The 22,451-nt window shown below is 33.6% G+C and overlaps 2 protein-coding genes across 5 annotated transcripts; one reads left to right on the top strand and one right to left on the bottom strand.

Moving 5' to 3' along the window:
- The first annotated feature begins 2,224 nt into the window (after nt 1–2,224).
- LOC123700712 (UDP-glycosyltransferase UGT5-like) lies at nt 2,225–13,932 on the top strand. Of its 4 annotated transcripts, none has more exons than XM_045648023.1 (9): nt 2,225–2,284; nt 4,251–4,406; nt 4,675–4,762; nt 10,730–10,922; nt 11,510–11,707; nt 12,029–12,248; nt 12,533–12,752; nt 12,909–13,128; nt 13,634–13,932. In XM_045648023.1, exons 2-9 carry the CDS (start codon nt 4,254–4,256, stop codon nt 13,911–13,913), a joined length of 1,572 nt encoding a protein of 523 aa, XP_045503979.1. In that variant the 5' UTR covers nt 2,225–2,284; nt 4,251–4,253; the 3' UTR covers nt 13,914–13,932. The 4 variants fall into 4 exon arrangements, with proteins under 4 accessions (XP_045503979.1, XP_045503977.1, XP_045503976.1 ...); XM_045648021.1 differs by having other exon boundaries at nt 2,243–2,399; XM_045648020.1 differs by lacking the exon at nt 2,225–2,284 and adding an exon at nt 3,667–3,713.
- Nucleotides 13,933–15,212: 1,280 nt separating this feature from the next.
- On the bottom strand, nt 15,213–18,359 carry LOC123700711 (UDP-glycosyltransferase UGT5-like). The gene is made up of 7 exons (XM_045648019.1): nt 18,276–18,359; nt 17,780–17,972; nt 17,065–17,262; nt 16,686–16,905; nt 16,323–16,542; nt 15,747–15,966; nt 15,213–15,495 (listed from the first exon to the last, which is right to left on the bottom strand). The coding sequence occupies exons 2-7, from the start codon at nt 17,965–17,967 to the stop codon at nt 15,216–15,218; spliced, it is 1,326 nt and encodes a 441-aa protein (XP_045503975.1). The 5' UTR covers nt 17,968–17,972; nt 18,276–18,359; the 3' UTR covers nt 15,213–15,215.
- Nucleotides 18,360–22,451: the final 4,092 nt, after the last annotated feature.

Raw genomic sequence — 22,451 nt, 5'->3', positions numbered from 1 at the left:
GGAAAGACTGAAACTCTAATTTTTACTCATAATTAAATGTGTAACTAAGTCGCTAATAATAGCTTCACCTGTATCTAACCGAATCCTTAAAACCTTTAATAAAAAAAATGTGTGCGTGTACTAGTGTACACACGTAAGAAGTGAAACTTCTTTATGACCTTATTTTTCAAAAAATAATTTACTATATGCAACTTTACAGAGATACGTCGAATCACGCGTGGTAGGGATAAGAAAAAGATGGCGCGTAACGAAAAAATGTTACACTAAATTTTTTTCCAACCCCGATATAGAAGTTTCACTTCAAAACATATCAAAAGGTGTTCCGTACACTGAGATTGGTTGCAAATTTAATACGTGTTATGAAATATTATATCGAAACTTCCCCAAGTTTGCAGAACTTTTCGAATATTTTTCACGACCATACAGCAAAAAATAATTTAATTGCAATTTTAACAATGTTCCGGACTGCGGACAATGTTGCAAAATGAAATGTATTGTCGTCCCAATGAAATTCACTTGACCGAAGTTTGAAAACTTTTGGAATTATTGTGAACTAGGTTTCCGCCCGCGCCTTCGCTCGCGCAGTCAAAGAAAAACCCGCTTAGTTCCCGTTCCCGTGGGATTTCCGGGATGAAAAGTAGCCTATGTCCTTTCTCGGGTATCAAAATATCTCCATACCAAATTTCATGAAAATGGGTTCAGTAGTTTAGGCGTGATTAAGTAACAGACAGACAGAGTTACTTTCGCATTTATAATATTAGTATGGATTGTCAATACAATACAATGATTTCATGAGTTTATCTTATCTATACATATAATAAATCTGTAGAAGAGTCAATTCTGTACATTGAAAATATGGAAAAAATATATAAATAAATAAATAAATAAATAGGGGGTGTTACTGGATCGATACCAAACCCAAATATGTGATTAAAAAATTTTTTGTCTGTCTGTCTGTATGTTCAGGCATCACGTGAAAACTAACGGTTTGATTTCGATGAAACTTGGTATAATTATACCTTATTATCCTGGGCATAAAATAGGATACTTTTTATCCCGGAAAAATACGTAGAAAAAAATAAATCTTAATTTTTCCGCGCGGACGGAATCGCGGGCGAATGCTAGTTAATAATAAGTCACGAGTTTTTTTTTCTTTCAACTCAAGTAATATTGTTAGTTTGTTTTTCTTTCACGTCACAACACATGTATTTTATGATTTTTGTCTCTGGAAATAGTTAGGTTAGTAGTTTCTTAATTATTATTCTTACTACTTCTTTACCTTTTCATCAATTCAAATTGAAGCTTTGGTTTATACTCCAGAAAATATATATCAATAAAAACGATTTAGAATTTATCTTTGAGAAAAACATCTACTTGAAGATGAATATCGTTTCAAAATGCATTGCGTCGTTCTGAACAGAATCATAAACAGACAGATAGAAAAAGATTGGACATATTTCTTGTATAGTTACGTCAATGTGGTCCAAATAATAACTTTCTATTTTTAGATTTATTGAAGTCAAATTGGTTTGACTCTATCAAGGGCTTTGCGTTACCCAATTGCTAGTTAGAGTTTTGATGTTAATTTATGAGACGTAACATTTTTGTATGAATGAAATGTTTTTGAATGATTTTGAAAGGGATTATATTTTATAGTACAGTTCTATGCTTGTTTTATCCAAAAATGAGGAGAATGGCTCTTAATATTATCAGTTTGTTTTAGAAATTTCCTGATTTGTACCTATTTAAGAATGGGGAATCGTATATTTTATGCACTTTGTGGAAAATCAATTGTGCGATCAATATTAGTACCGGTTTATATTGCTTTTTTTTATTTATATTTGCTTGTCTATAATTAGAAAACATATTTCTATTTTCACATAAGTAGTTTCTTTTTTTAAATCTTTGCTTTTGGTCTAAGATCTGAATATAAGTCGACCTGCACCGGCGTGATAATAGAATGAGACCAATTTTATAATAATAAATTTATTGTCCAGGATTTTCCCAGTCAACCCATTTTTAATACACTAAATTTATTATAAAATTAGCCTCATTCTATTATTACGCCGGATCAGGTCGACTTATATTCGGATCTTAGACCATTTCATTTTAAAGGAAATGCAACTTAGAAGCCGATGAAGGTAAAGTTAATGACTGACTGATATTTGATAGATATGCTTTGATAACTAATGTATTTTTAAGATGCTATTTCCTGCATAGGCGTTCAGATGTGAAGTTACCATTGACATGGTCGGACGTGTGTTTTGATAAAATCAGAACATGTTTATAATTAAATTTATAAGTATAAATAGTTGAGTACGTTTGATAAGTGATAGAGATATTTAATTTATGATTGGTGCAGTGATTTTTGTAAAGTTTGTTGTTTATTTGATAAAAAGGTAATTTAATTTTGTTATCTTTGTGTATGGTGAAACTGTAGTTAATAGATAGGAAAGTTCTTAATGAGAAAATAATCATATCATCATATCGATTCAGGGAATTATCTATTACATAATTTTTTTTTTGTTAGATTTAATCTATGGACTGCTTTTATCGTTTACAATGAATTATGTAACTGGATAAATACATTAACTTTTATTTTTATATTTATCAATTTGACATTATCTAGTCAATCTGTAAATTATGATTATGATTCGGACCGGACGATGTACCGATATTTATAATAATGTGAATTCGTAAATTATTTCGACCTTGATTAAAAGTTGTGAGCCAGTAACCGAGCTAGTTAAACCTTTATATTGTTTACCCTACTTAGTTACTTAAACGTTTATTTAATATGCGCCTTGTTTACGAACCGGTAGTAAATATTAATGTATCTATACTATTTTAAAGCGTGCCTGTATGAAATCTCTACGTTAAAAATTGGATGGATAGAGAACCTAAATCTGGACTTAGAAAAAATTTGTCAGTCTCTATGTGTGTCATTCTTCTTTTGAACCTTAAAAAATTGATTTAACGATTCGTAAAAAAACTAAGGAAATTACTAATATATAATCTTTTTTCTAAACCGTATTCAAACATGAATTTGAAAATTGTTTTGGACGTTTATTATGACCAGTGCAACATTGGAAATTATTTATTTATAATAGTCGATTATTTAACATTTATTATTACGTCTGTGATATTCGTATTTATTTATTTATGATTGGAAAACTTGACAAATAGCAATATAGGTAGTAGCAAACAATGTGCCGGAGTTGTATAATCACATGTATAATGCATTACTAGAGACTTATTATTAAGAGCATGAAATAAACATATCGCATAAGAATACATATTTTAGATCTTTAACATATTATGTACATTGTTACTTGTAAAACACCAGCAACCTCGCAGGACAAGATAGCTAACATCATAATTCATAAGTAACAACATTTGTTCTACGACTTTTGATAATTTGTTAGATTTTATTTTCATACAAAAATAAATATTCATTTTATTTTCCGTTTGATTATTATAAACTCTACGCGCATCCCAAAAATTATGTACACAAGGAGCGAACGAGAGGGGGAAGGGGGCGTCGCGTCGTCCTTTCGATAATGAGAACATAGACTCAAATGTTAGGAGAGTACAATATAAGTTTAAAAAATCATTTAAAAATAATTTATTGCGTTATGCCAAAAGTCGTAGAACAAATGTTGTTACTTATGATGTTAGCTATCTTGTCCTGCGAGGTTGCTGGTGTTTTACAAGTACCTAACCCTGTATATTTGTATCTCTATATCTATAGGGTATACATAAAGTTCTTGTGTCACAACTCACACTGCAAGTTACCATACTCCTCCGCAACAGCTGGAACGATTCTCACGAACTTTTGTGTGTCTATTGGGTAGAGAATCGTCCTACATCTATTTGTCACCCCAAAGTGATAAAAAGGCAGAACAACATTTACCGTAATAAGTAAATTTCTCGGTCAACTACACTTTTCAATAGATAGAGATTTTTTTTTAATAATAAATGTAGATTAATAAAAAGAATGACCCTTTAATTTACAACAATTTATCTTCAAAAATGAGGTTCTTCTAATATTCAAAAGCATAATAACATTGTTTTTTCATTTAGTTAAGAATTCCATCACATTAAAAAAGTCGCCAGGTTTTATTTTAATTTTAAGCAATTATTAGTCTTTAATAGAGCATCCTATAATTAGTTTGGAAGATGGTTTCAGTGACCTCACTCAGTAGAAATGAATATAAAAGCCTATTTGATTTGGTTTTTTTTTTTTTCAGAAAATGGCGTCACATTTATTGAGCGTGTTTTGCGTGTTGCTCATCGTATGCTATTGTGAGCCGTATAACATCTTAGTGATCAGTCCCCTGGCTGGTAGAAGCCACGCTATTCTTGGAGATGGCATCGTCAGACACCTCACTAATGCGGGACATAAGGTAAACAAAGAAAACGAAATAAAGATACGTTAAAAATAGAGCCGTTGTTTTTGGGAACGTCGGTTACACAGTCATTCGTTTCAAAGCCACTCTACAATACAAATAAAAGATCTATGTCACGTCGAAGTAAAGTTGATATAAACATATTCCTAATCTTTCTTTAATGGACCTTATTGGTGGCCTAAAAGTACTTGTTGGAATAAGTGCCACAATTTCAGCCACCGTATTCTTTAAACTTGTTATAAATAAAATATTATATTTCTTTTAGGTGACATACATAACATCTTTCCCTGATAACATGTCGCATAAGAATCTCACAATCATTCACGCTAGTGAAAATAAAGGAGTTATCAAAGGTATAACATATTTATTATTTATTATATTTATACATATTTTTTATTTATTTTGTTTCTAAAATATTTAATTGTTACTAGACAAAACATCGTATACGTTTTGTTTACAATACAGTAAGTTAATAAATAAGAAATAATAGTATAAATGATATATAATATGTATAAAAACTCTTAAAAATGCAAAAATGGGTTCGAAATTCGATCTTGGTACTATTGAAAGAATGTATCTGGTTTTTTTTTCTATTAACGGAGTATCTATGTTTGTATTTTGTACACATACATAAAAATACATTTATACAAACATTATAATAGCTGTGTTTTACCTGAAATAAAACACATATTAAATACTTACCTATATTTGAAGCTTACTTATTGAGAAGGTACCTAGCTTTTTCCGCCTATTTTCCCTCTCTTTCTCGTTGTATATATGCTATCTCTCTCGCACAAAGCACACCTCTCACCAGGTGGCGCGGCCGGCGCACGATAATGTGCAGGCGCTAGATCTTCTTCATTGAGTCGAAATACTCAACAGGTGGACGTTAAGTGTAAGCTTCAAATATAGGTAAGTATTTAATATGTGTTTTATTTCAGGTAAAACACAGCTATTAAACACTTGACCGTAATTTGAAGCTTACTTATTGAGACCTGTTTGTTACCCACCTGGTGTACAATATATGGACGCCAATGTGAATTTGAATAGGTACATAAGTAATTACTTATTTCTTTATTTGAAAGAGTAAGGTGTGCAGATAGTATACCAATAAATCACACAAATTTTTAAATTTTTATAATATTTATATTAACAATAAAAAGTTAATCAAATAAGAACCAAAAAGTAAATCATAATGATTAAAAGTATTAGAACTTATGAGATTGGTTCAAGCGTACCTTAGTTAACCTTTTGGGCTTGAAAAGTTAAAGTTACTACAATTTCCACTATCTTTAGCGTAAATCTGCGAAAGAGCAAGTAACGACTTTTAATTACGCATTTAGATGTTACTTACAAAATTAAGCAACAGCTCATCACCGACGAGGCAAGAATACCTCAAACTCAAACCTTTATTTATTCAATTAGACTTCTGTAGAAGCACCATTGAATCCTCATAACATAGATTTACCAGCTGTCTCAACTCACACAGTTCTAACCCAACCTGCTACTAGCGGACAAGTAGAGACCTTGGTCTTTACTTTTAGGGTCAAATAAATTAAAAGGTCATCCCTTGGATAAGGTAATAAAATAAACCAGGTAAGCGGTTTAAATTATAATACAGATAATATGTAACATCCAACCAAAGCGTGCGGTGTCTATTAATGTTTAGAGCCAACGCCACCGATCATAATATAAACATGGCTGGTACTTTCAGTGCAATGCATGAATTATTTATTTAAAACTGATAGGTTTTAAACTCTGTACTGGAAACATATAATGAACTCAAGAAGTTAGAGACTAAAATGATAAGAGCTTATCTGTGTCCCAAACCTGCAATTACTACAGCTAAGTACGTTAAGTTTTAATCAAATTAATTTTAAGGTATAGTTATGGTTTACATCAGAACTTATATACCAAAAGTCTCGGGACTACATAACGTGACTTATTTATAATGAAAGTGTTTGTGCATAACATCTAGGTCATCAACAGCTATATGAACGTCAGATAGGAAATGAGCCAAATTTATCCAGTAAGTAACAAAGGTTTTTAATTATACTTATTCTAATTCAACCAACTTCTACTAGCTACTCCGTATGTCTTTTGGGTAGACGGAGGCAAATAGGATTTTTCTTCCGACTATAACATTTGATATTTGGAAAATGTATACATTTCTGTATACCTTCAGAGTCAGATTCTAGTGGTGCAGCACTAAACACTGTCTATTAGGTGAATGGTGCTGCTGACCGGGCCTTCAGTTCTGCTTTCCAGAATACCTTCGCCCTTCTCGGTGCTACTACTACTGAAATAGCAGTACTCTTACACGTCGTTCAGGCCTCGAACTGACTAGGATTTCTCATATTATCGTTACAACCCTCGCTCGCTCTAACGAGAACAAATTATCGCTAAGGAATTCTGCTGCAGGACAATGGCAACAGATTAATATGCATTAATATGTTCAGGAATATGGTGCGTTCTGAATACTATCGTCGTCTGAAGGTATCTCCTTTCGATTAACTGCATTAAGGGTGCAGATCTGATCCCATTTTTGTTCCGTAGGAATGCTACGACTGCCTAAACGTTAAACTGGACAAAGAAAGTTGCCCTGAATATGGTCGGTTGTTCCAACATCCCTAATATGGCTAGCTTACCTTAGTTACCCCTTGATTGTAACTGCTACCAATGGAGGCACTGCTCGTGGGTTGTCCACAGTTTTTCGAGTGCAAAAATGAAGAACTGAACTCGTGGGGATCTATGTCGAATGAATCTGTTTTAAGATTATGAAAGGACAGTTGGTTGTGGATGCGAAGACAGGACGTTACTTTAGTCATCTGTAACCACCACGAGAGGCAGCCACGGACAGTGATATAGTAAGAACTAAACTAGCAAAGTTTAGTTGGCTTACTAGACTTTGTCATGTTTAAAATGCAGTATATCATCTGTATAGAATTGCATTTATGACCATTGATAAACTTAATTCAACCGCAACCACGAGAAGCAGGCACGGATATCGATATAGCAAGAACTAAACCAGAAAAGCCGTATAGTCTGTATTGCATTGCATTTATTGCCCCCCCCCCCCCTTCAAATCAAAGAAATGTGAAGTCATCTGGCAGAGCTTTCTCGTGAAGGGTAGGGGTTCCAAGTAATATCTAATACGAGGCTTTTGTTTGGAAGGATTGACCTTCCGTTATTAATTATCCTCTATCCTAAGTAACTCAATAGTCAGAATTCACAGCACTCGTTGAGTCCTTAAACGTTTTACGTTAATAGTTGCATATAAGTTTATTATATAATATAATAATCCTGGTGGGATGACAAGAAACTTGTCTAAGCAAATGATTATCCTAATCCCTCAGCGATTTATTGTTTGAGCCCTGAAGAAAAACTCATGGGTGCCATAATGAGGCCAAACGGGTTGATAAACGAGTCGAATAAATTGCCTACAAGATCGGGCAACTAAAGTAGGCCTATGAGAGGTCAACTATACATAACCAATCGTAATTTGTTACATTCAATCGCTTTGCGATTAAAAAATCTCTTCAGGTGATTTTATGTGAAAATTGGTCGGCTAGTGCCATGGAATTACGATAACAAATATACCATTGACACAAGGCTTGGTGACAATCCTGGAAACCACCGCCACAAATCATCTGCGAGATGATATTTGATCAGACTCGCCTCCCTTTGTTGTGATTCTCTGCATTGTGAGGCTCTGCATTGGTAAATACAATTTGTTCAAGTCGCAATTTCCATAATTGATAAACCAATGGTGGTTTCCTGATTAAATAAGCGTAAGCTAACCTTTTAGGATACAAAGTATTCATTTCATGCGTCCATTATTTAACGTCTCTTACCTATTTTATTGTATTTATTAGGTTATATTACTATACTTATATTGTATAGATGGCCCACTGTGAATTAGATTTCAAAACCTTTTTCTACCTACCTTAGAAGAGTGAAGATCCGTTACTGTCATCTCTAACATTTTCGTGGGTCCTCGTTGACGAAAGCAAATATCTATGATCATTTTAATGATCAATCCTTTGTATATTTGCACCAACCGCAATCAAAGCCCCGCGAGGGCCGATATATATTTGCACCATTTCCCCGTGAGGGACGGTCGTAATCAAAGCCCCGCGAGGGCTGATATATATTTCCACCATTTCTCCTTGAGGGCGGTTGTAATCAAAGCCCCGCGAGGGCTGATATATTTGCACCTATTTCCCTGCGAGCGACAGCTGCGCGAGGGATGTTTGTAATTTGAAATAAGTAGGGCCTTCCCAAAAATACTTAATAGTCACCCTGCGAGGGTGGGTTTAACCTGGCTAACGAACCTAACCTGCGAGGAGTAGCGGTTAAACCTAGCGGCCACATTTATGTAATCTGCTTCGAGCAAGATTTAAGGTGCTAATATAAAATTAGAAGTTAATAATCATTTAAAATAATAATATAGTAACAAGGTACTTTAACTTATTTTCCAATGCTAGCAACAGCTGTCCAGGATGAAATAAGAATTGATTTGACAATGGTAATTAATTGTTATGTATATGTATATAAAAAGAAGGCTTTAACTATTTAATAAAGTCAAAATTCAAATCATTTACACAAAATTTTAAAATGAACTTCGATTCATATTTAATTTAGTTCATACAATCGATGTCACATTCAGTTGCTTTATATCCGTTAACATTCCTTACGAACGCAGCCATACGTGGCCATACCATCGTAGGACGGTTTTATTGCACAAAATAATCTCCGCTCACCCGCAATTTTTTACTTTTTGTCAAGGTGTACAAGTTTATAATATTATTCTAAAACGTTAGAATATGTGAATAGTAAATCCTTTGAAATGTCTCTAAATTTAATTTCTAATTAAGTTATCTCGATAACTATACGATAACGTCTCTTTCCAAACTAGAAAATTTAAATGTAAAATTTTGGCACTTACTCGTTTTAACCAAAAAGTTGCATCATTTGAAACATAGGAAACGTAATATAAATAAAAGTAATTTTCAAACCAAAATTGCTGTGTGTAATACCTATGTCTATTTTCGCTTATATACGGATCAGATTAATACTCATAAAAGGACACGTATAGACTACGGATACTTTTGAATGTGTGGTACGTTCATGGTACCTACTGAACATGTGCATTGTGCGTATTCCATCATTATTCAGATGAGCGGCTAACTCCCGGACGATTTATAACATATCTCGACATGTTGGGACACGTTGTGATTCGTGCAATTACGCTAACATCAATTTGTTCCTGTTATAGGTAATACCTATATAATTTGTTCTTTGAGCTGACTCATCTCGTTCGATAATTTTTAGTTATAAACTATACTCCGAACCGTTCCTAGTGATAACGACAATGTAATAAAGTCGTAGCAATGGATTGCATGCCTGTTAAGCTTTGAGTTGGCTCATAGGATTAGCCTTGGATTTATCCATACATACTATTAATATTCACTTGTAACCTTGTAATAAAAACACATTAAAAATGAAATAAAATAAAAATATCTATATAAAAGAGAGGGTATTTGATATATTTAGTCAATATCAAATAATCACAAAAGTAATATTAACGATACGAGTAAAGCCGAACGGTAAATCCGTTAAAATCTGCTTTTCTCATAGTATTAGAAATTCAAATATTCATTAGTATATATTGCATTACTTATAAAATATTTCAAAAGAAAAGTTACTATTTCACGTAAAATGTAACGGTTGTATCGTTAATTTTAAATATCTAACATGCTATTAAGTATTTAAAGCATATTGAAAAATAAACTATTGCTGAAGGATTCACTAAAAGACCTCAGCATTTTAAATAAAGTCCAACGGATATACCGTCGATTTAAAAGATTTTTGCTCATTTTTAAGTAAAATGTCATTACAATAGATGTAAAAATAACTCACTGTACCGATCCGACGGGATACACTTTTTCACACTTTTAGCACTTGCAATATGCAATACTTAATACTTAATAGCACCAAGGTTGTAGTCTTGTAGACAACCTTCTCGCGGCGGAAGCTAGACGCCAATGAAGAAGATCTAGCGCCTGCACATTATCGTGCGCCGGCCGCGCCACCTGGTGAGAGGTGTGCTTTGTGCGAGAGAGATAGCATATATACAACGAGAAAGAGAGGGAAAATAGGCGGAAAAAGCTAGGTACCTTCTCAATAAGTAAGCTTCAAATTACGGTCAAGTGTTTAATTGGTAATAGTTTGAATAATACAAGTTTTGCCAATTGAAACTAGATGGCGCTGGTTGAAGTATATATGCAAATTAACTAATTTATTTTTATTTGATCCAGAACAAATGATCAGCATACAATCTATAATGGACAAGGACTTCAATTTGCAAGACATAGGCTTTTTGTTCATCATGTTCATGGAAAACGCAAGAAAAGCGGTGTCTATTCCAGCTGTACAAGAGTTATTTAAGGATAACAATCAAAAATTTGATGCTATAGTCGCTGAATGGATGTTCTCAGAACTGTATGCTGGGTAAGACTGTCATTTTTATTATTTTTACCCATTTATGAAATTTGCACAATTTATGTGCACAAGATCTGGTAAATATCTCTCAATATTATATACTTACTAGTTTACTGCCCGCGGCTTCGCCTGCTTTGTCTAAAACCTAATCCATACTAATATTATAAATGCGAAAGTAACTCTGTCTGTCTGTCTGTCTGTTACTCCATCACGCTTTAACTACTGAACCAATTTGCATGAAATTTGGTATAGAGATATTTTGATACCCGAGAAAGGACATAGGATAGTTTTTATCCCGGAAATCCTACGGGAGCGGGTTTTTCTTTGAAAACGCGGGCGAAGCCGCGGGCGGAAAGCTAGTAAATTATATACTAAAACCTTCCTCTTGAATCACTCTATCTATTAAAAAAATCGCATCAAAATCCGTTGCGTAGTTTTAAAGATTTAAGCATACAAAGGGACATAGGGACAGAGAAAGCGACTTTGTTTTATACTATGTAGTATAAAACAAGCTTAACTATTTCATTTACAAATATGTAGTGATAAAATTTACAAATAATTTCAATCTGATTAAACTAATAAACTTCTATTCACAGTATACCATCTATCTACGACTGTCCACTGATCTGGTTCTCAACTGTGGATCCTCATTGGATGGTGCTCAAGTTAATAGATGAGGTTCCCAACCCGGCGTATAGCTCTGATTGCTTATCTTCTGATATCCCTCCATTTTCCTTCAGGCGTCGAGCACAGGAATTATATAACCAGCTTTATGGACTATATCTCCAAAATTGGTAAGTACTCAATCGTAGCGATTTTTAACCGTCTTCAAAAAAAAAGTAGCCAATTCAACAGTAAATTACACATCAATTTATAGCTCTCATATTTTGTTTTTAAATCACGCTTATCTTTTGCTGCTATTTTTGCATTAAAAGTGTTTACGTTATCCAAAATCATGCAGGCAAGTCCGTCTTTTTTCGCTTGTATAATAACGGTCTTTATAGTTAATACAATTGGTTTATAAAATAAATCCCATAAAAAAAACTACAATGACAAACATGGAGCAGAACTACAGCTAGGAAATTATTCAATGTTAATTTTGGATTGTTTTTCAGGTTCGTAAATGGTATGGAACAGCAATACTACGAACAATACATAATACCCCATATTAGAGATAAGAGTAAACCTGTACCATCGTTGAATACTTTGAAATACAACGCGTCTTTAATGCTGGGTAACTCGCACTCCTCTATGGGAGGAGCTTTGAAATTACCACAGAATTACAAGGAAATTGGTGGTTACCATATTGATACGAATGTGAAACCACTGCCAGAGGTAAAACTAAATACTTTTTGAAAGCTTAACTATTTCATTTACAAATATTTTGTCGCTAAAAGAAAGTAAGGAATGCTTTCTTTTATCGATAAAATATTACCATTAAAGTATCAAAAAAATATAACGTCTAACAAAATGTTCCTCGTATTTTTTTATTATTGGCAAACGTACGATATTTCTTCGACATAGTTATCCGGTAAAAGTTAATAGTTTAATGCCAATCGATTATGAAAATTATTTGATTTTTCTCACTGAGTAAATTGTTAATAGTTAATACCTTTCAGAATCTCAAGAAAATCATGGACAATGCAAAACACGGAGTAATTTACTTCAGTATGGGATCTAATTTGAAAAGCGAAAACTTTCCAAAGGACTTGAAAGAGGGACTTGTAAAAATGTTTGGAGAATTGAAACAGACAGTTATTTGGAAATTTGGAGAAGATTTACCAAATCGTCCTAAGAACGTTCACATTGTGCAGTGGGCACCGCAGCCAAGCATTTTAGGTTTGTATTTATTTACCTACCTATGTATTTTAAATATAAAGTGCTTTTAAACAGAAGCTAATTGGATTGTCAGGTCTTGGAGTGATGGAAATTCGATTTACTTTGCCACCAACCTATCTTCGAAGTACTCCTTTAAAATTTACTTTTAAATTGCAGCTCATCCTAACTGCGTGTTATTCATCACTCACGGTGGTCTGCTGTCAACCACTGAAGCAATCCACTTTGGTGTTCCCATCGTCGGTATCCCAGTGTTTGCTGACCAGTTCACTAATATCGAACGCGCTGTGAATAAGGGATTTGCGAAGAAAGTAACGCTCTCCTATACTATGGCTAAAGAGCTTAAGGAACAGGTCGAGAGCATTTTGAGCGATCCCAAGTGAGTCATTTTGATTATCTTTATTAAAACTTAAGTTATACGGTGATGAGACATCGCTCGTAAATAAGACTTATTTTCTGGAGAATTTATACTGATGGTTGAATAGAGTAAGTTTCATATTATTCAGATATAATCAATGAATTAGGTACGTAAGTCTTTAAATGGAAATCTTCATTAATCATGTAAAAAGTTTAATATGTTATAAGTTCTATTCTACTTTCTTTTTATTGGTAATAGGGAAGCGCATGCGGCTTGACCACAATCTCGCCTGATGTTAAGCTAAGATGTGGTCTAAGTTGGAACGCGCTTCCCCAGAAGGTACCTGTTCACTCTACGCTTCTAACTGAACTTGAACTATCATGTATAAACATGTATAAACATGTATAAACTGTCAAGTTTTATTACCAACAATACAAGTGCACTTCTGTCGGCAGTCCTTATATTTTATGACTATTAACTTTAATATTTGACTATAAATAATCAAAATCATCGTTATTACTTTCAGATATGCGTCAAAGGCAAAGGAATTGTCGCTTATATACCACGATCGTCTAGTATCGCCTAGCGATGAGCTAGTACACTGGGTGGAACACGTGGTTAGGACAAAAGGCGCGCCACATCTACGCTCCCCTGCGCTTATGGTGCCCTGGTACCAGAAATTATACCTCGACCTTCTTGCTGTTGTGTTTGCAGTTATTTTAACAGTGCTGTGTTTATTATGGAAACTTTATAGTAGATTATTCAAAAAATCTAACAAAAATATAGGTAGTAAGAAACGAAATTAAATTACGGTATATTTATTTATTTCTGTTTTTTATTTATTTCCAATCTTCCACTCCAATCTGACTCCTGACTCGCTAAGATAAGAAAAAGAAGTACCTACCTAATTACACTATTTTATACTCATAAATACATGGATAACTTATAATAGTCGTATTTTTAATATTTTATCAGAGATAGAACTTCTTTTTCCTTACAGGAAAATATGTGTTTCTATTTTCTATCTTTTTGTACTTAGCTAAACAAGTAATATTATAAACACGAAGGTATCTTACTTTTTGGATCACTCAAAATTCTCTCAAACTGTTCCTTAAGCTCTTGAGACATCGTATAGGAGAGTGTTTCTTTCTTCACAAAGCCCTTATGCACAGCGCGTTGGATGTTAGTGAACTGGTCAGCAAACACTGGGATACCGACGAAGGGAACACCAAAGTGGAAAAAATTACACCATTTTTATTATGTATGGCAGTAGAGTATGGCTTGGTTAATAATTATCAACTTAAAGATTGTCAAAAAAAGAGCAAAGAAATTGTTAAACAAAATATTTTGGTAGGCGTTACATTTTTATAATTTAGCACCACCACCAATAGCCTTGTTATTCTGGGTTAACTTCATAGCTCCTCCCATAGAGGGTTGCGAGTTACCCAACATCAGAGACGCGTTGTATCTCAAAAGTTTCCAAGGATGGCACAGGTTTACTCTTATCTCTAATGTGGGGTACTAAGTATTGTTCATAGTAATGAACTGAACTACATGAATTCAAATCGGACCACTAGTTCCTGAGATTAGTTCAAACAAACAAACAAACTCTTCAGCTTTATAATATTAATAATAGATGTGCAGTTGCAAAAATTATTAAAAAACTGATAATCATAGTTATAATTAAAGACATAATACTCGATTGCGTATGCAAATCTTTAAATTAAGAAATAATATTTGACGAGAATTTAAAATTTGAGATTAATAATAAAACACCACTGCTCAATCTGTACAGTATAAGATGTGGATTATAAGTTAAATTAAGTCTTCTGTTCATCAAAATAAAGTCGTCTTTTAAACTAAAGTGGCTTCTAGGCTTAACCATCTGATAGCTTAATTATTATGTCATGAGTAAATTACTCATTCATATTTGCGTGTTAACCATGACGGTGCAAAATAATTATGAACACATTTTTTGGAAAACAAAATAGTGATTTGTTGAAAAAACTAAAATAATAAATATATACCCGAATGCTTGATACATACCAAAAAAAACATATAATAAATAACCAGTTACGTAATTAGATTAAATAAAACTACAAATCAGTTTAATTATTTTTCTTATTACCTAAATTTTTGATAGATTTTTTGAATATACGTCTATACAGTTTCCGTAATAAATACACAATACTTAAAACAACTACTAAGATAACAGCAAGTAAGTCGAGGTATAATTTCTGGTACCAGGGCACCACAAGCGCGGGAGAGCGTAGATGCGGCGCACCATTTGTCTTAATCACGTGCTCTACCCAGTGTACCAGCTCATTACCAGGCGATACTGGACGATCATGGTAAATAAGCGATAATTCCTTTGCTTTTGCTGCATATCTGAAAGTTAAATCGTATATTAGGAACATTCTAATAATACTGGCTAAATAACATATTAGCTATAGATTAATAATTATTATTAATGCGAAAGTAACTCTACCTATATTGTACGTTCTCATGGCTAACTCAAATAACTCTTATAAAACGAAACAATGAAAGTTAATCACTGAGTATTAAGTTCAATGCACAATACCATGTCTTATCACCGTCTTTCTTTGAATAAATTCAAATTAAAAGTATACTTTACTCACTTGGGATCGCTCAAAATAGCCTCAACTTGTTTTTTAAGTTCCTCAGTCATAGTATAGGAGAGCGTTACTTTCTTCGCGAATCCCTTGTTCACAGCGCGTTCGATATTAGTGAACTGGTCAGCAAACACTGGGATACCGACAATAGGAACACCAAAGTGGATTGCTTCAGTGGTTGACAGCAGACCACCGTGGGTGATGAATAACACGCAGTTAGGATGAGCTGTAATTTAAAAATAAAATATTAATAAAACTAATCAAATGCTTTATTCGGCCTAGTTCTAATGTACTCTGTAACTAGATTTTTATGGATTAACTTAAATAACGATAACCGTGAATCAAAATATTTCACTATTCTTCACCTGCAGGTGACATAGTATCAATTATTGCCTTATCGAGTGAAGCTTGCCCTAACTACTTCTATTAATAACAGATTATATCGCTTTTGAACGAACCACTTCTATACATATAACATATTATATCGCTTCCTTACTTTTAAACTAAATACTATATACATTATTTCTGAAGTCTCCCATAGTTCCCTACATAGAGCTAAAAAATAACATAATCTTTCCAAACCTAAAATGCTTGGCTGCGGTGCCCATTGCACAATATGGACATTTTTCGGACGGTTCGGTAAATCTTCTCCAAATTTCCAAATAACAGTCTGTTTGAACTCTCCTAACATTTTTACAAGTCCCTCTTTCAACTCTTTTGGAAAGTTTTCACTCCGCAAATTAGATCCCATACTGAAGTAAATTACTCCATGCTTTGCATTGTCCATGATGTTCTTGAGATTCTGGAAAAAAAATTATGATTGGCATTAGACAATGAAGATTAAAAAAATATTATGGGAAATATCATATTTCACAAATAAATAGGACAAAGAACTTTATTAAACAAAACACATGAAAAGTTTAACGGTTGCAGTATAAATATTACCTCTGGCAAAGGTTTAACATTCGTATCAATATGGTAACCACCAATTGGCTTGTAATTCTGTGGTAATTTCATAGACCCTCCCATAGAGGGGTGAGAGTTACCCAACATCAAAGACGCGTTGTATCTCAATGTTTCCAACGATGGCACAGGTTTACTCTTATCTCTGATATGGGGTACTATATATTCCTCGTAATATTGCTGTTCTTTGTCATATGTGGCCCTGAAAACCAATACAGAATGGTTCAGAATCGAATGAAAATGTATTTTATTTTTTCGATTCTGTTTTTAGATTAGGGTTTTGGCCGCTTATCTAATTTTCAATAAATGTGCTAGATTTCATTACAATTAAAAAAGTGCGTGTTGTTGGTTTTTTACTTACCAATATTTAAGTAATTGTATAAAAAGCATGGAAAATAGCTCCTTTGCTCGCTGCCAGAAGGAAAATGGAGGGATATCAGAAGATAAGCAATCCGGAATATACGCTGGGTTGGGAATTTCATCTATTAACTTGAGCACCATCCAATGCGGATCCACAGTTGAGAACCAGATCATTGGACATTCGTAGATTGCTTGTATACTGTGAATAAAACTTCAATCAGATATTGTATACATATTATGTCGTATAGGTACGTAGTATGAAATGGTACGAATTGAGCCAGTCGAAATAGAGACGATCAAAATACACCTAGTATGCAAATGGCAAAGTAGCGCTTCCTAGTCTAAAAATTTTCTACTTCTCGAAGGCAAAATGAGTACTTTTAAACATGAAGCAAACTTGATTAACTTGACCAATTAAAATAAGGTTCGATTCGACTCTGACCAATAACAGGTTATACATATTGTCTAGTTTTCACTGTATACTTAAGGTAAGCGTCCACAGGCCCGCATCACACGCAGCGGACGGATCCCATCAAGTGGATTAATTTTTAACCGTCTTCAAAAAAAAGGGGGAGGTTATCAATTCGGCCGCTATGTTTTTTTTATGTATGTACACCGATTACTCCGAGGTTTCTGAACCGATTTACGTGATTCTTTTTTTGGATTCGGATTTGCCGACTGCCGATGTGTACATGAAAAAATAATGACAGTCTTACCCAGCATACAGTTCTGAGAACATCCATTCAGCAACTATGGCGTCAAATTTTTGATTCTTATCCATAAATAGCTCTTGGACCGCTGGAATAGACACCGTTTTATTTCCGATGGCCTCGAACATCAAGAAAAGAACGCTTGGGTCTTGCAAACTGATTTCCCTGTCCATTAAAGATTTTATATTGGTCATTTGCTCTGGAAAAAGAATAAATATTAGTAAGTTCGTAGGTATTTCAACGCCATCTAGTTCCTATACTGAGTTAGACAAAATTATGGACAAAATATTATAATCGTCGTAATTTGTAAGTATTAACCCTATTCCAATAATACTTAATTTGTCTTTCGAACTTCCAACTTGTGTTGCAACTTTACGAGCATTATACATTACTAATGGTACAAATTATGTTAAACTAATGTTATACAGAGTTTCCTGGACCTTCCAGGGACCTGTGTTCTCGGGCTAATCAATGATGCTTCAATCAAATGAAAAATAAATACCTGTTAGAACTTCATGACTTTTATTCGCGTGTATCTTCGTGAGATTCTTATGAAACGTATTTTCCGGGAAAGCTGTTATGTACGTCACCTAAAAGAAGTAATTTAATAAGTAAAAAAAATATAATTTTAATTGAGGATATTGAGGATTTTAGTGAGAAATTTGAGAAAAGAGGACTCAAAAAAATATATTTCGATATTTTACGCAGAGATTATCTACATGTTCCCTAATATAATAAAATAAGAAAATATTATTTATTTATTCGTATGTACTGGATATTTTTGTACTATACAGGTAGTATAACCAACATGTGATAAGACTAATATACCGATGTTACAATTTAAGCGTATGTTTATTTATTTTTCTTTACCTTATGTCCCGCATTAGTGAGGTGTCTGACGATGCCATCTCCAAGAATACCGTGGCTTCTACCAGCCAGGGGACTGATCACCAATATATTATATGACTCACAATAGCACACCATGAGCAACACGCAAAACACGCTTAATAAACGTGACGCCATTTTCTAAAAAAAAATATTAAATACACTCAATACCACTGAGTGAGGTCACTCAATACCACTGAGTGAGGTCACTCAATACTTTCTTTCAATCACTTTATTCCAACAATGCTTAATTTTAAAAATACGATGATTCAATAAAAAATTAATACAAATCAATAATTTTACTAAAATTATGTTAAGAAACATATTTAGATGTTATTCTTATATACAAATATATTTGTAAGTTTTGTTAATATATTACGACACAATTCACAATGAATAGGCGATTTATAATAAGCACAACTTACAACTATGACGCTTTATAAAAGACTAATAATTTCTGAAATAAACTGAGAAGAATAACATAAAAGAATTCACACCGTTATTCACATTCACGTTTAAAATTTTAAATGTACTTACTCCTCAAAATCAAGAAAGAAATATGAACTATGTTATATTTAAACGTATTTTTTAAAATATAACATTTAAAAAAATTGTACTTGCTGTTAATACATCGTCGTAATAAATAACCGGAGTCGAATTTAATTCAATGATAAATATAACATCAAAAATGAAAAGTCATCAAATCATTCATATATTTGATATATATACACTATACAGGTATGTATTTATCAGTTAGAACAGCTATTATCTTTTTATTGGAATACTTTTATAATATTTAAAAAGGAATTGTCGTCTGTTCATTGTAATATTGAAGTGAAACTTCTTTAACGGGGTTGGAAAAAAAATTTGTGTAAAATTTTTTCGTTACACGTGACATTTTTCCGTTACGCGCCATCTTTTTCTTATCCCTACCACGCGTGATTCGACGTATTTCTGTAAAGTTGCATATAGTAAATTATTTTTTTGAAAAATAAGGTCATAAAGAAGTTTCACTTCTTACGTGTACACTAGTACACGCACACATTTTTTTTATTATATGTGTATCACATAAAAACTACTAGATGGACTTTGACTCTAGTTTGGTACATATTGCTGCTTACAGTATGTATAGTAGTTATAACTATTAAAAAAAAAGATTGAGGGGCTAATGTTTCTTTGAACCTTTGTTATTTTTGAGGTTAAATCTATACTAATATTATAAAGATGAAGAGTTTGTTTGTTTGTTTGAACGCTAATCTCGGGAACTACTGGTCCGATTTGAAAAATTCTTTCGGTGTTGGATAGTCCATTCATCAAGGAAGACTATAGGCTATATTGCGCATCGCTAAGACCAACAGGAGCGGAGCAATGCGGGTGAAACCGCGGGGAACAGCTAGTCTCAAATAAGATTCTATTAAAATTTTTATTACCCCTTTTGGCTTGTCGTCAAATTTTAGTGTAGTCGCACGTATAAGGTCGCGAGCCGATATCTAGTAGGTACATTATTATTATTATTTACGTAGAGATATAAAAAAATATTAAACTCAAACACATATTTTTTATCGTGTTTTTGAATCAGTTAATCTAACATCGGTTACGGAAGTAGGAGCACCACAGATAATAATATTTATAATACGACCCCATCGCCCACGGTTGGAATATCTATTATCTATGTGACAATAGATATTCCACCCGTGCAATCAGTCAACCCGCAGGACACCTTGTGGCGGGGTGTCGGGGAGTAGCGACCCCGCGGGAACCGAGTGCTCCCGGGGGAGGCCCCTGTCTTCATCTCCGGCTTGCCTTCACCGGCCGGTCGGAGTGAAGCCTGACGAGGACAGGACCCCCACCTCTGGCTTGCCTTAACCGGCCGGCCAGAGTGGAGTCGCGAGAGCTTTTAGCTCGAAGGGTGGATGCGAATCATAAGTGGCGAGTGGGCACGTGATGCTGGACCCTCAGGGAGCGCGTGATCGTAGTTTAAAGTCCAGGGACGCCTCTCCACCCTTAGCTCCTCACAATATGTTGCCCCCTTGTCGCATAGCCCAATTATTAAATTTCCATACCCTGCAATAGTCCTACATCGGCCGCGGACTGCCTAGGGCTGTATCTCTATAGTGCAGTCATGGGCAGGCTGCGGCTGGTGTCTCACAACACATGAAAAGTCTCGAAAGGGCCTCTGCGTGTTGGATCCGTGTCCCCACGTAAGCCTTCCAAAGATCCGGGTACCGTCCTTTTGGTGGTACCCGAGTATTATGGAGAAGAGAAACATTATAATACTACTAGCAATGCCCTGCGGTTTCATACGCATAGTGACAGTGACAGTGAAAAGTTTACTGTAGGTCGGACTATAGGTTTAATTTTTAATCACATGAAAATCACCTTCACCCCGTCACGCACTACGCCTGCTCATTGTTGTATTAAACAGTATGCCTACTATTTTCTGTAGATTGACAGTTTTAAAAATTCGTTATATTATCTTTTAAATGGAAAATCTATTTTTTTTTTAATTTAAAAAGTATTTTGCTGGTATTGAAACAGTCTATAATAAAAAATCATTTAATGGGATAATGATTAATATATTATGTTTATGGATAACATGGTTTGATTACTGTCGGCACTTCTATTTACTTTGGAAACATGAATAAATTGTTGTAGTGACATAACTACTGAAGATGGATATATGGTATCGCGAACTTTCTTGTAGATATTAATCCATTCTATAATACCGTAGAATTTTTTTTTTTGTTCTATCTTCAATAGATTCCGCAGCACACGCGATGACAGAATATTTTTTATAACTTGGGTTACATTATTGCATTATTTTTGAAATCGGTCCAGTAGTTTATGCGTGAATAACATACATACATACTTACATAATTACAAACCTTCCCTCTTTAAAATATTAGTATAGATACTATTATAGACTATAGTAAGTATTAACCATACTCTAATAAGAACACAAGAACGTTTTTTTGGTTTTTACAGTCTCACGGTTGCCATAACGACACACATATAATTCGACCGAAATTGAGTTCATATTCGTATAGGAATATTTATTATGTAGAATTATTTATTAAAAATATAAAATACATAACTAAAAAAACGGCCTTATTGCAGCGAACTCTACCAGACTAACTACAGATTATAAATTTAGAGCATAATTAAGTACTAAGTTTCTCATCAAAACTGTGTCATCAATTTTTAGCAGTTTGTTTGTTAGTTTCTGACATTGCATTAATTAAAAAACTACTTAGCCGATTTTGAAAAAAAATACAGCATCTACCTTTTAAAAAATTATAATTGTAAAACATAATATAAATTAAACTAAGCCATACATGTACATAAAAACTAAAATAGCGGAGTCATCCTTACTTGTTCATTTGAAATGATGGAATAATTTGAAATATATACCTACACTAAAACAGATTTCTTATCCATATAATATGTACGGAGCGATTATCAAATAATTAAGGTTATTCCGTTTTGATAAAAATCTTAAATCTTATATTGGTATAATTATTATGCACTAGACGACTTACCTATGCCTTCCACTTCGATGGGCGTTAATAAAATTATGAAACCACATACCTAATATACTATCTAAAATGACAAAGGTATCTTCTATTTGAAAAAAAAACTTGAGAGGAGTAAAGGAAAACCCTGATGGAACGTAAATTTGTAATACGTTCGTTTGTAAATTATTTAATAATTTGCTTGCTATTTGAGAGAGAGAGAAACACGCGCACGCCGCATGGCTTAAAACTATAGCAAAAAGTGTCGTTATAACTTTTGG

Source organism: Colias croceus, chromosome 20, assembly GCF_905220415.1.
Source record: "Colias croceus chromosome 20, ilColCroc2.1".
In the NCBI taxonomy this organism is placed as follows: Eukaryota; Metazoa; Arthropoda; class Insecta; order Lepidoptera; family Pieridae; genus Colias; species Colias croceus.
Note: the sequence above shows the minus strand (reverse complement) of the source record. Positions and strands in the feature narration are given on the sequence as shown.